At 36.9% G+C, this 14,191-nt stretch overlaps 1 protein-coding gene across 3 annotated transcripts in view; it reads right to left on the reverse strand.

Moving 5' to 3' along the window:
- The window catches only part of MAOB (monoamine oxidase B), a 113,205-nt gene that overhangs the window by 68,636 nt on the left and 30,378 nt on the right, over nucleotides 1-14,191 (reverse strand). Inside the window, exons 2-3 of one of the 3 annotated variants that reach the window (XM_032258545.1) lie at nucleotides 6,995-7,089; nucleotides 2,980-3,117 (exon numbers count right to left, since the gene is read on the reverse strand). The exons of 1 other annotated variant lie outside the window; for it this stretch is intronic. In XM_032258545.1, the coding sequence (XP_032114436.1) occupies nucleotides 2,980-3,117; nucleotides 6,995-7,089 (233 nt within the window). The remainder of the gene's footprint in view (nucleotides 1-2,979; nucleotides 3,118-6,994; nucleotides 7,090-14,191) is intronic. One more of the 3 variants, XM_032258546.1, reaches the window with a different exon arrangement.

Genomic DNA, 14,191 nt, shown 5'->3' on the forward strand with positions numbered 1-14,191 from the left:
GCTGAAAAAAAATAACAAGGCCCAAATATACTATCTACTTACATGAACTGTAGTTTGCACTTGGGAAAAGTAGCTATTACAATAGGTAATAGAGGGCAATGTTCAAATTCCCAAGACACTGCCTTCCATGACAGAGGAGATACATTTCTCAATTGCATTCTCTAGTATGTGGTAGGAGATAGAGTGTCAAAGTTCTTGTTAATAATTCCAGAAATGAATGTAGCCATCTGAGAGGCTTTTTACAGGTCAAAAATGAGAAAAATTACATACACAAAGACGTGGAAGTGGAGATGGTAGAGAACAAGTACTTAGTTAGAGGAGGACTTCTTAGCTATAAGGTCGTCATCATTTTTTTTTTTTGAGACAGTCTCTCTCAGTAGCCCAGGCTCGAGTGCAGTGGCATGATCTCAGCTCACTGCAACCTCCGCCTCCTATGTCCTATTCTCCTGCCTCAGCCTCCCAAGTAGCTGAGATTACAGGCATGCACCACCATGCTCAACTAATTTTTTTGTGTGTTTTCAGTAGAGATGGGTTTCACCAGGTTGGCTAGGCTGGTCTCGAACTCCTGACCTTGTGATGCACCCAACTTGGCCTCCCAAAGTGCTGGGATTACAGGCATGAGCCACCACGCCCGGGCAGGTCTTCATCATTACGTATTATCATGCAGCTCTTTACTGCATTTGACTGATCACAAGGAGGCCAAATTGCCACCTTTGTCAAGGCTACAAAAACTTTTGTTTCACAGCATCATTATTTTTTCAACTTGTCTCATTAGTGATAATTAATCTAAGAGTAAGTTAGTATATAAAGGATATACACATAGGCATGTATATATAATTTTTTTAAATGCACTGATATTTCCCATTTCCTCCAGCAGAGGTCAGAAAATAGCAATACAGGAATAAGAAAATCTATGAACCAAAAAAAAAATAAAATAGAGCGATCTTCTCAAGATAGTATTATAAAGGGGTTTGTTCTCTGTTTTTATTTATCTATATTTTCTAATTATATTTTCACAATAAATATGCTTTATTTTTGTCATAATTAAAAAGCAATAAGACTTCTTTTAAGTATAAAGAGCATTATTGGCATATGTATTTATCCTGTATTAAGTAATGACTATGGCTTTATTTTCCTAACTGTGCATAGAGTACCAGAAATAGTGAAAAAGCAGCACATTTGGCCATTACTGCAAACTATCGTTAAAGTGTAACATTCTTCCTACAATTGATGACTCAGCAATTTCTCTCAGCCAAGGGACAAAACAAAGGAAAAAGCAAAGCATCCTGGACAGAGCACCGAGCTGAAAATAATCTCTGCACACACACAAAGACAGAAAAGTGAATATAATCTCTAGGTATCTCCTTTGTCTAGAGAAATTTAAAATATCCTAGTGTTCTGAGGAGTCAATCTCTGCAAGCCTTACAGGTAGAATAAGACATAAGAAATCGGTCAGGAAAACCTACATTTCAAAAAACAAAGAATCCAACAAAGGATTTTAAGAACCGCTGATTGATGTTCAACAAATCGCATTATCACCATGCTAATTTTCATTTCTAATTCATTTGTCTCTTTTTCTGCTACACACATAGGGAAGCAAAGTGAAAAGGCTTACAAAATAAAATTTGAAGGTCAACCAAAACATTTATTTATAAATTAAGGAAAAATTTTACCCACATTATAGCAAATTAAGTAGATGCTTAGTTCCTGTTTTATTAAATGTTTCATGATTTATGATCAGTTATTTGTCTTGATATTATCACTCACAAATAATATAAGGATGTCAAATTGTTATATAATTCAAAATTGACTGTTGCTAGTTTCTTTGGTCTTCTAAGGGGATGTTTTTTGCCAGGGAGAAATAAGTTCCTATGCTGCTTACTTCCACCTATGGGAGCAAGTGAAGATGAGACAGGAAAGGCTGAAATTGAAAACCTATGCCAGTTCTTCCATGGGACTCCAGGATAGGGCCCAGATCAGGTGGCTGTTTGCTTGTCAGAGAACATGAGTGACTTTGTGGATCAAGATGAGGATGCTGGAAAAACAGAGGAGCAAGGAGATGTGAAGAGAGTCTGAGGAACAGCAACATGGAGAGAGATTGGAATCTGCAGAGAAATGTGACCAGTGAGAAATCCTTGGGGAATGCTTTGATCTAAGAGGTTATTAGAATGAATGTCCAATGTTCAGTTCTAATCTGTTTGTATTTCTGCAAATGCAAGAGCCCCCCCACTCCACCCTATTACTCAAGACTTCAGTCATGTTTGCTTCTCACACATGCTTATGGTGGTCTGAGAAAAATCAGGACAAAGAGGTGAGTGTGAACCCAGGTTGGCATAAGCAAAGAGAAGAAAAGAGTCACAGGCCATGAGATGTGAATGAACAAAGCTGTCATGGAAGCCAGAACCATGAGCCACAAATGATCACACGAATGAGAAACCCAGTAAATTCACAGAATCTTGGGGGAGAATAGTGAAGCTTCCTTGCAAAACACAGGATGTGGGACTTGAACCACTTTGATGTCAATCTCCAAAGAAGAATAACTTTAGCTGATATATAGGCCACAATGATAAAACTTAAGAATATTCCATCAGGCATATCGCAAATACTCTTTACAATGTGAAGTCTAGGGCAGCATTTTAAAAACTGTGCACAGATTTTTGTATAAAATAAAAGAGTTCGAGGTATTTAAATAGATATTTAATAAATAAATCACAAATTTTTTTCTCTATGGGTTTTGTTAAACATTTTACGGCATAGACAATACCACTTCATCAATAACCTTCCTAAATAGGCTTAGAATTCCCACCTAATTCCTCTTTGATAATAGTGAATGAATCTCAGAGTGGCTGAAATACCATTATAAAATACATTTGCATCATCCAGAGATGTAGAAGATTCTCTGAGAGAAAGATCTGGAACTTGCATAAGGAAACATCATAGAAAAGTTTTCAAATCCTTCAAAGTCTGGCCTGGTCTTACCTTTACATGGTGGATCAGACGCTCAACTTCATTCACTTTGTAGGTCTCCAATCCTAGCTCCTTAGCTAATCTCAAGATACGATTCTGGGTTGGTCCAACATAGGATCCGCCAAGGTCCACATATTTAACCATTTGGTTCTGTTATCCCATGGATGAAAATAGAAACAAATATTTGTAAAAAAATTTATAAAATAAGAAAGTTCTGAAATAAATCGACATTTCACAAGTTATAGATACATCTTACGGTATATCCATGTATATCCATGAAAAAATAGATTTTGTTCTCAACTCTACTTCATTCACATGACTTAGTTATTAAATCAGTCTTTAAAGCAAAATTGAATGCTGAATAGGCAAGAGCTTATAAACCTCATTATTTACAATATACCATAACATGGTTTGGTTTTTAGTGCTTTGAATTTGTGAGCTGTGAATTGTTGAGGAATCTCTTTACTCAGTATTTCAAGTGAATGTTGAGGGGCCTAATGCTAGAGAAAAAACAAGAAAGAAAATGATCACTTCTTATGTGATTTGTTAATCTAGACATTTAAAATTAGCACTAGGGAATATTTGGTCATAATTTGGACTTTGAAATTACTTTTATCCTCAAGAGTGTTTTTATGTAGTTTTGAATTGGCTTCATTTCCAATGACTTAGGGGCAACCTTTAAAAAATGAGTAGAAAAGTTCCCTATTTCTGAGTATGTATAAGAAAAACCAGGTTGCTATTAGTTAGAAACATTAGAAATGGTCCTTCTTTTCTGTTTTTGTTTATTTGCTTATTTTTTGTCTAGCTTCCCACTCACCTCTCAAAAATGCAATTTTCACAAAGCATCTTTGTTTTATTCACTAAAGTATTCCAAACACCTGTAGCGGTTGTCCAATAAATTTTCTCAAATGAATGAGAGAAGAGTGTTTTTAAAAATTTAGCACCTAATTGTACTAAACCAGCTTTTTTATGCAAAAGGCTCTCTTACATGCCATATTTTGCAAGGAAAATAAAGATCTGAAGAACTGCGGGAGATAAGATGCACACAGGTAAAAACCTATAAAGCAACATATAATAATTGTCCATGTGTGGAACAGGTAAGGCCTTTAATAAAATTCAACACCCCTTCATGCTAAAAACTCTCAATAAACTACATATTGATGGAAAATATCTCAAAATAATAAGAGCTATTTATGACAAACCCACAGCCAATATCATACCAAATGGGCAAAACCTGGAAACATTCCCTTTGAAAACCGGCACAAGACAAGGATGCCCTGTCTCACCCCTCCTATTCAATATAATATTGTAAGTTCTGGCCAGGGCAATCAGGCAAGAGAAAGGGTATTCAAATAGGAAGAGAGGAAGTCAAATTGTCTCTGTTTGCAGATGACATGACTGTATATTTAGAAAAGCCCATTGTCTCAGCCCCAAATCTCCTTAAGCTGATAAAAAAATCATGAATACAAAATGTCAGATATATATCATTGATGAATCCTTCCAAAAGAAGAGCTGTGAGTCAGAATTTTATATGTCTTATCTCTCTGGAAATGAAAATAGTCTGTAGCATCCATATCTATTATTCAGATCTTGAATGTATGTGGAAGTAGGGCATTTCCTTGCAGAGAAATTTGCTTTACTTGACTCTATGTTTAAATAGAAAATCATTAATTTTAGGCAACAGTGTCAGAATTGAAACAATTAACTAGCAATTAAAATAAGGTATTTATAAACTGGTAAATAATTCTTTAAAAAATATAAAAATAAGCTGAAAGAAAAAGAAGGAAAATTAGGCAGGTAAAAATTTAGTTTATGTGAAAAAATAAAAAGACATCCATGTTCATGTATTGGGAGAATTAACAATGTAAAATATCCATAGGCATAGATTCAATGCAATTCCCAACAAAATGCCAATGTTATTTTTCACAGAAACAGAAAAAACAATCCTTAAATTCACATGGAACTACAGAAGGCTACAAGTAGCCAAAATAATCTTGAACAAAAAGAACAAAGATGAAGGCATTATACTACCTAGCTTCAAAATATATTATGAAGCAATTTTAATCAAAACAGTATGGTAATGGCATACAAACAGACTTACCAGCCAAATGAAGCTCAAAAATACACCTACAAATTTACAGTCAATTGAGTTTTGATGAAGATTTCGAGAGCACACAATAGGGAAATATAGCCTATTCAATAAATGGTGCAGAAAAAAACTGGCTATCCACATGCAAAAGAATGAAAGTAGGCCCTTATCTTATACCATATACAAACACCATATACAAATAACAAACTCTAAATGAATGAAAGACTTAAACATAAGACCTGAAACCACAAAATTAAAGAAAACAGGGAAAGTTCCACAACGCTGTTCAGGGAAATGATCTTTTGGATATGGCCCTGAAAGTTCAGGCAAAAAAAAAAAGCAAAAACAGACAAACAGGGTTGCATCAAACTACAAAGCTCCTACACAGCAAAAGAAACAATTAACAAAATGAAAAGACAACCCACAGAGTGGGAAAAAAATATTTACAAGTCATACATCTGATAGGAAGTTATCCAAATTATAAAGAAACTCAAATAACTCAATAGCAAGTGACAGATAACCAGATTTTTAAAAAATGGGCACAGAAACTTAACAGACACTTCTCAAAAGAAAACATATAAATGGCCAACAGATTCAGGAAAAAAGTTCAGCACCACTAATCTTTAGGGAAACAGAAATTAAAACCAAAATGAGATATCACTTCACACCTGTTAAAATGGTTTTTCTCAAAAAGATGAAAACTGACCAGTATTGTCAAAGATGAAGAGAAAAGGGAGCCCCTGTACACTGTTGGTGGGAATGCAAATTAGTACAGCTATTACAGAAAACAGTATGGAGGTTATTCATAAAGCCAAGAATAGAAAACTAAAAATAAAACTACCATATAATTCAGCAATCCCATTTTTGGGAATGTCTCCAAAAGAATTTAAATTAATATGTCAAAGGGATATCTGCACACCTATGTTCACTGCAGCACTATCTACAGTAGCCATGATACGCAATCAACCTAAGTGTCCATCAGTGGATAAACAGATAAGAAACGCATGGTATATACACACAGTGGAATACTATTCAGCCTTTAAAAAGAAAGAAATGTCATTCAGGACAACATGGATGTATTTGGAGGACATTACGTTAAGTGAAATAAGCCAGGCTCAGAAAGACTTATAAGTGGAATCTAAAACATGTTGAATTCATAAAAGTAGAGAGCAAAATGAAGGCTATCAGGGATTAGGGGGTGAAAACTGAGGGAATGAGCAGTTGCTGGTCCAAGGGTACAAAATTTTAGCTAGACAGGAAGAATGAGTTTTTAAATCCATTTTACAGTAAGGTAACTGTAGTAATAATAATGCATTGTATATTTCAAAATAACAGAGAAAATTTCAAATGTATTGCCACAAAAAAATGTCAAGAAAGTGAGGAGCTGGATATGTTAATTAGCTTGATTTAATCACTCCACATTGTATACATATGATGAAAGTGTCACATTGTACTCCATAAATATAATACAATTGTGACTTGTCAATTAAAAATAAAATATCATTTTTAAAATAAATTTTAAAATAGGAGAAAATCTCTCCAAAGAAGTTTAGTTGGTATGACTGGAATGATTGTGTTGCTATAAAAGAAGCCTCGAAGTTAGGAGTAGAAAGTACAGATGATTATGTTATTTTTCTTCCTATTTCACACACACACATACAGAGAGAGAGAGAGTGAGAGAGAGGCACACACAAATCTGCCCATTTCCTTCCTACTCAATCCTAACTCTATGAGGCCAAATATAATGAGATTTTCAGACAAAAAGGAACAGAAGAATTGAAAGGAAGGCAAACTGGGAGAGAGGCTGTGAAGAATGTTTCAGAGTTATTTTCACCCTCTCAGAGTCAAATGAAATTGAAGACTTTCAGGGAAAATAAAAACGAAACCCCAAACTCAGCTTCAGTCCCTTGTTTGACCACCAGATTCTTAATGCCTTACCCTAAGAGTGTAAGTCCTGCCTCCCACACGGTCCCGGGCTTCCAGAACAACAACATTCAGTCCAGAATCATGCAGAAGTTTGGCTGCTGCCATACCTGGGAGAAAAGACAGTAAGACATCAGGATCAAATACTTTACAAGGATGCCAGGCAAGGCCTCATGCTAACAGCCAATGAGAAAAGTCCGTGCTAGCTCACATACACAGCCTATTGTTACATTCAACTTGCAAGTGGATACGGTTGTCAATAGAGGCCCAAAGTCTGATATTTCTGGAAACAACAATAGGAATTTCACTTTTTGGTAAATTTCTCAAATCTTGAACACATCCTCTGTCACTATATCAAAATGTCTCTTTTAATGACTAAACTGTATGTCTGATAACATAAATGAGAACAACAAGGCCAAGCTCAAGAGAAATACACAAGCCTCAGACACAGTATCAAGTCCAGTAGCTGACTTTATTCTCAGGATAAATATGAAAAACTAGTAAACTGAGGGACAGTGGGCCTTCCAAGCATGTGCCAGGAACTGGGATTTACTATTAAAGTTGGACTTTTAGAAGTTCACACAAAGTTTCAAAACCAAGGACATAAAATTTGACCCCTTATGCATCTTGATTTCTTGATGCGATCCATCGCTGAAGAATGAAATAATTCCATTCATGATTAATTTAACTATTAGTCAAAAATACTTATTGAATGCCTATTACATTCTCATCACCATGAATTTAGCTCTTGAAAAACCCCACAGCTTTACTGAGGTAAATTTACATGCAATAAATTTTACCCACAGTGACAGTTAATTTTAGTTGTCAATTTGGCTGGATTGTGGGATACCTAGATGGCAGGTGAAGCATTGTTTCTGAGTGTACCTGTGAGGGTGTTTCCAGAAGAAACTGGCATGTAAGTTGGCAGACTGGGAGAGGAAAACCTGCTCACAATGTGGGTGGGCACCATCCAATCCAATTGGCTTGGGACCCTGCTGGGACGAACAGGTTAAAGAAGAGAGGACTCTCTCTCTCTGCCCTCTCTCTTCCTTCCGGAACGGGATGCTTGTTCTCCTCCTGCCTTTGGACATCAGACTCCAGATTTTGGACTTTGGGACTTGCACCAGTGACCTCCAGGAGACTCACCAGCTTTTGGTCTCGGACTAGGAGGTGCACCATCAGCTTCCCTGGTTCTGAGGCTTCCAGACTAAGCCAGCTTCTCCCATGCTCCAGCTCTCAGTCAGCCTGTCACCGGGCTCCTCCACCTCTGTGATGGTAGGAGCCAATTCCCCCAATAAACGTATTCTTCTATGTATCCTATTGGTTCTGTCTGTCTGGAGAACCCCGACTGATACACCCACTTTAATGCAGAGTTAATATGTTTTGCCAAAGGACAAAGCATAATGTGGAGTACATGTATAAAGTTTGGGGTACTGATCCATCCTGGGTGTAGTTTTTGACCTCAAAGCTCTTAAAATACTGTATGTTTGAAAGCACTCTTACAGAATTTAGCAAGTTTTCTCAGAGAACAGAAACCTGGTGCTCTTCCCATGATGAGCTGAATGTGCTCAGTTCCAATTACCTTACTCATTTGCTTTATGAGACCAAACACCAAGGACATGCCAAGATGTTCTCGTGCCTTACAACATAAATAAAACAGCTTCCATCTTGTCTTTCAAAAATAATAGTTCTGTGACTTTTAGACCACAGTACTGCAAAAATTTAAAAGATTCCTATAAAATAGCTAATACTCATATTATATTGGGTTCTAAGTGTTTTAATAAATTAATTCAATGAACTTCTACAACCCCATGAGATAACTATTGTTGACATTCCCATTTTATGGCTGAGAAAATCGAAGCCCAAAGAGATGTCCAAGGTCACATAAGGAGTAGGCGACAAAGCCAGTTAGCAGCATCTATATTCACAGCCATTATGCAACACTGTCTTCCCTGGACCCCCATGGCCATCCTCTTGATTGATTGCATCTTCTAATTTTTGCTACAGGGAGAAATTACACTTCAAAAGATATTTCTCACTTTTTTGGATCAACTTGTGTTTAAGACACACTCGTATCTTATGGTTTGATAAGAATCCATATAACATAAAATATGAGCCCACATTAAAAACCATAATGAAAAGCCAAGGCTTCAGTCACCATCTATCGGTGATCTTAAAGGAAGAATTCCCATTTTTTAGAGAGGCTGATTTGACATTTCATTATTTGAGTTAATCCATCTTCCCATCCCTGTCACTGGGGTCAGGGCCAATGCTTCCAGTTGCTGGTGGGGTAACAGTTCCAAAGTCCGCAAACCCCTCGCAGTGCACACAAGCATTGCACAACCTTGATTTAGGAATACAGGGTATAGGATTTATAACCCCAATTTCCTAATTTTACCTCCATAAGGAAAAAAAACACTTCTGTTTAAATTCAAAATTGCAAACAATTCAATGACATTTTTTCTTATCAAGCATCAATTCAACAAATGAAATAACATGCAGCCATAGTAACAGCTGTTATCACTGAATTCAGATAAACCGCTTGAGCGTGCTGATGCTTAAACAAAAGGGTTCAGAAGGAAACATGTCACTTGTATACACTAGCATTTTATATTCCACAAAAAGTACTGTCTTTTAGTGAATGCAGTTACCCAATAATATCTGATGCTAAATATAAAGTTATTAAAACAAACAAAGGGCTTATCAAATCATTGAATAGAGTTCTCTATGCTCATGTACCTTAAACAATTATAAGCAGAAAATTACAAAAATATCTTTAAAAAGGGCAACACAAAAATATGTTGCTGGAAATACCTTACAATTTAGCTCACCAATGTTCATAGGGGGTAGTCAAGAGGCTTGTTGGAAATCAACTGACAAAAATTGATTTGAAAAAAAAATTGGTCCAAATATTAGTGGCTTAGGAAAGTACGCAATTTAGAAGGAGGGAATTTCCAGGTACATAGGAAACTGAGTTGGAGTCTGGTCAAGAGGTGATTAAGATTGTCTAGAAGAGGTAGCTCAAAAGCCTCCCTCAACAATGACTGATAAGAGGACTAATGACTTGACTGCTCAAGGACTAAGCAAACGACTCTACAGAGCATCCCTCACTTACAAGACAGTTATTTCCCAAGAGTTCTCTTCTATGTTGATTGTTTGGAACTTTTAACACATTTTGCCGTAGCAACAAAAATATGAGAGATGGTATAACCTCTGGGAAGTATGAAACTGTTCAAGTGCAATACTATTGCAAAAAAATGATACAACAGCAGAAATACATTTGCCCTAAAAACATCAGACAATGTAATCACCACTGTTTAAACACGTATGCAATAGTTTCCTGATATAACACAATTAACAATTTGTTTGTTAAAAATAAAAGTACCAGCCTAACACTTTGGGAGGCTGAGGCAGGGGATCACCTGAGGTCAGGAGTTCGAGACCAGCCTGGCCAACACAATGAAACCTCATCTCTACGTAAAATACGAAAATTACCCGAGTGTGGTGGTGGGAGCCTGTAATCCCAACTACTCAGGAGGCTGAGGCAGGTAGAATTACTTGAATCTGGGAGGCGGAGGTTGCAGTGAGCCAAGTTCATGCCATTGCACTCCAACCTGGACGAAAAAGTGAGACTCTGTCTCAAAAAAACACAATCATAGTAATAACAGCCACCATCATAAAGCATGAAGCACTTTGTTCTGGGTGAAGTGCCTTACACAAAAAGCTCAACTGATCCTTACCACAATGCGGAGGAATATTATTACCCTCATTTTAAAAAGAAAAAAATGGTAGCTTAGAGACATTCAGTGACTTACTGTAGGTTACACAATTAGTAAGTGGCGGAGTCAGAATTCAGCCCAAAACCTGAACTCTTAGCCACTATTCTTGGACCAAAAATAAGTAATTAAAAACACAGTAACTATATATGCACTGATTGATAGAAAGTGTCTTAAAACATTCTGCTATCTGTCTGAATATAAGAATCTTAAATACCAGCTTTTCTCTTAGATATTTAACCTTTGTGAACAATTTAGGAGCAAGCGTATCATCACCTCATCTTTTTGAAAAGCTAATGACACTTGAATTTAACATGCAGTATCAATTATTATCTCACAAACAAATGGTAATGTGGCGCTTTCCCTATGTCCCCATGACAGGCCCTTGGATGAATAACCACAGCACACACAAATAATTGTAGACTAATATTTAATGTCATGAAATTATAAAAATATTGCATCTCTCTTCTGAGAAGTTTACTTGGAAAAGGTTTCATCAAAGCGATGACAATCTCAATTATGATTAGACACCCAAATTATTTAAATAGTTAGAAATCAGTGATGTGCAACATGATTAGAGTTCTGCACTTCTAGTTTTTTGCCAAGGAAAATGGCCCAAGTTAGATGCTGTAGGAGACTGGGAAATACACAGTGGCGGTAACACAGAAGTGGCCTCTTTTTTTTTTCTTTTTTCCTTTTTATTTTTTTTCAGATGGAGTTTTGCTCTTGTTGCCCAAGTTGGAGTGCAATGCCGCAAACTTGGTTCATTCCAACCTCTGCCTCCTGGGTTCAAACGATTCTCCTGCCTCAGCCTCCTGAGTAGCTGGGATTACAGGTGAGTGCCACCACGCCAGCTAATTTTTTTGTATTTTTAGTAGAGATGGGATTTTACCATGTTAGCCAGGCTGGTCTCGAACTCTTGACCTCAGGTGATCCACTCACCTTGGCCTCCTGAAGTGCTGGGATTACAGGCGTGAGCCACTGCGCCCAGCCAGAAGTGACCTTTTTACGGTATATTAAGGGCAGTTAGAGGAGTCAGTAAACAAAGGGAAGGATAAAATAAAAATCACCACCTGCTTCATGTGTGGCTTTGCCAATCTGTTTCATACTCTTCATATCAAAATTTGATATTTAACAAAACTTTTTAAACAGATTAAAATGCAAAGTTAATTGTCTTGAAAATACTATATAACGACTCTTTCCCAATTTAAAGTTATCAAAAGAGAGACAGGGAATCATGTTAATCAAAATTAAAAATGAAATTCACTATACCTTAAAGAATCCCTGACTTATAACCCTGGCAAACTATATAGGCATTCCTTCGGGACTGTTAAAAGCCAAGAATATACAAACATCCCTCATCACCTGTGTCCCTCTGACAAAGCAATGGTTTTGTGACAAAATTCTAAAAACAACCAAGTCACCTTCTGATCAAATGACTGGAATTCTTCGATTTCTCTGAAGAGAATGCTTTCTAGTCATTTAACACAAACACACACCAAAAAGGTCTGAGGGAAGGAGATAACATATCATTAATTTGACATCAAATTCATAAAAGAAAAGTGGTTTTTGTAGGTAGAATTCAGATGTTAGTTGTTGAATTTTTCAACACAGAGTAGCAAGGAGACCCTGAGCAGTAAAGCCATCACTGAAAACAGCTAACATTTTGAGCATTGACTGTGTGCCAGCTTCTATTCTAAGTGTTTTAAGACCTTATTTATCCTCCCCATAACTATGTGGCAGGCAAATGTAGAAAATGAGGCATAGAGAGGCCAAGTAATGTGCACAAGGGTCATACAGCTAGCAAGCACCAGAGCCAGTATTTAAATTCCGGCAACCTGACTCCAGATAACAAGCAAGCCAGCAGCCTTTGTCATACCTCACAAAGAAACATTGCAAATCTTCCCTTTAACATCACGGACCATACAAGCATGAGGGCCACTGTTAGCACACTCATGCATGCCTTTGTGTAAATTGCAAGAAGGCACAGACTCCTGGCTAGTAAATTTCCAAACTGTGTCCTTCCTTCAGGCGAATGCAGCTCACAAGGTGCACGCAAATGGCTTGACTGGCAGAGAGGGGGGACTGCAGTACACCCTTTTTCCAGTTCATCAGCTCAATGCCCTTGGGCAGGGCACCACCTGAACAGCTCATGCTGTGGCCTTGAAGCTCAGAAAACTCAGAAAACTTTTATTTCATGAAAAATAAGAATTTAGTTGTCTATTGTTTGTCTCCTCAATGCTAGTACACAGTTGGCACTTAAATGTCTGTTGAATGAATTTATTTAATACCCTTCTACAGAGATGACATATGATTACTGAGTCAATAAATAAATAAATGGCTGTAGCTATCGATGCCTGTATAAGTAAAGTATTTTAAATACAGCATAAGAAACTAAAATACTTAGACATACTGAAACTGATTTCCTCTGGTCATGCCAGAAATGGTAACATAAACTCTTAACGTTTTGAAAGGGAAAGAAAGACAGCCAACCAATAATAATAACCACCTTACATTTGTACAGCATTGCACAGTTTCCAACACACACATATATTCAATCCTTAGCAATAATGCCGTGAGCCTGGCATCGTTACTGCTATTTGTCAGATTAGTAAAAGGAGGTTCAGAGAGATTAAAGGGCTTCCTCACAGTTATACAGCTAGCAATGGCAGAGCTAGGTCTGAAACCTGATTCCGTTTCTGTGTCCTAATATGTGTTTCCTCGGCCTATTACCTCCTATAACATACAGAGATTCATGTTGCTAAAACAAAACTCTCGAAACATGCAGAGTTTTAAAATCAGAATGTTTAAATTAAATTTATTGGAAAGAATACATTAATAAAAATCACCTGGAGTCTATCAATGTCCAAAGCCTTGGGACTGTATCATTAGAGGAATATTTGAAGGCATGTGGAACAATGCAGCACTCTCCAGGGCAGCTCCAATAACCTACATATTAAGAGGTACTTTGGCTAAACAGTTCCTCTTCCTTAAGTTCAAACTGACTTCTCTTCCTGAGAATGCAGCAGTTACAATTTTGGGGAAAATCTAAACAACACATGACATAAACCAAATATGCTAATGTGTACCATCATTTTGATAATTGAGAAGCGATGTTTAGAATGATGTTATTCACATCTTGTCCCCCAAAATGAAAAAAAAAATAGACTCCAAGCCTTCTTGGAAACCTGGTAACCTTTGTTCTGTTTCCTCTAAGACAATCAAAATATGTAACACAAAAACAAATGGCGATAGCTTGTAAAATAAAGGAGACCTTTACTGAAGCCTCAGGCCGTGGGATGATTTATGCTCTTGAAAAAGATAAAAAACATCAAGCTTTCATAAGTTGCCATAGAAACCTTTCTCCAGATGCAGCCGCTTTGAGATACTAGAATGAGATTGCCTTCCAAGGTCTTTCAGAATATGTCTAAAACCA

The sequence above is a fragment of the Sapajus apella genome, unplaced genomic scaffold (genome assembly GCF_009761245.1).
Source record: "Sapajus apella isolate SASKATOON/1434 unplaced genomic scaffold, GSC_monkey_1.0 scaffold103, whole genome shotgun sequence".
Taxonomy (NCBI): Eukaryota; Metazoa; Chordata; class Mammalia; order Primates; family Cebidae; genus Sapajus; species Sapajus apella.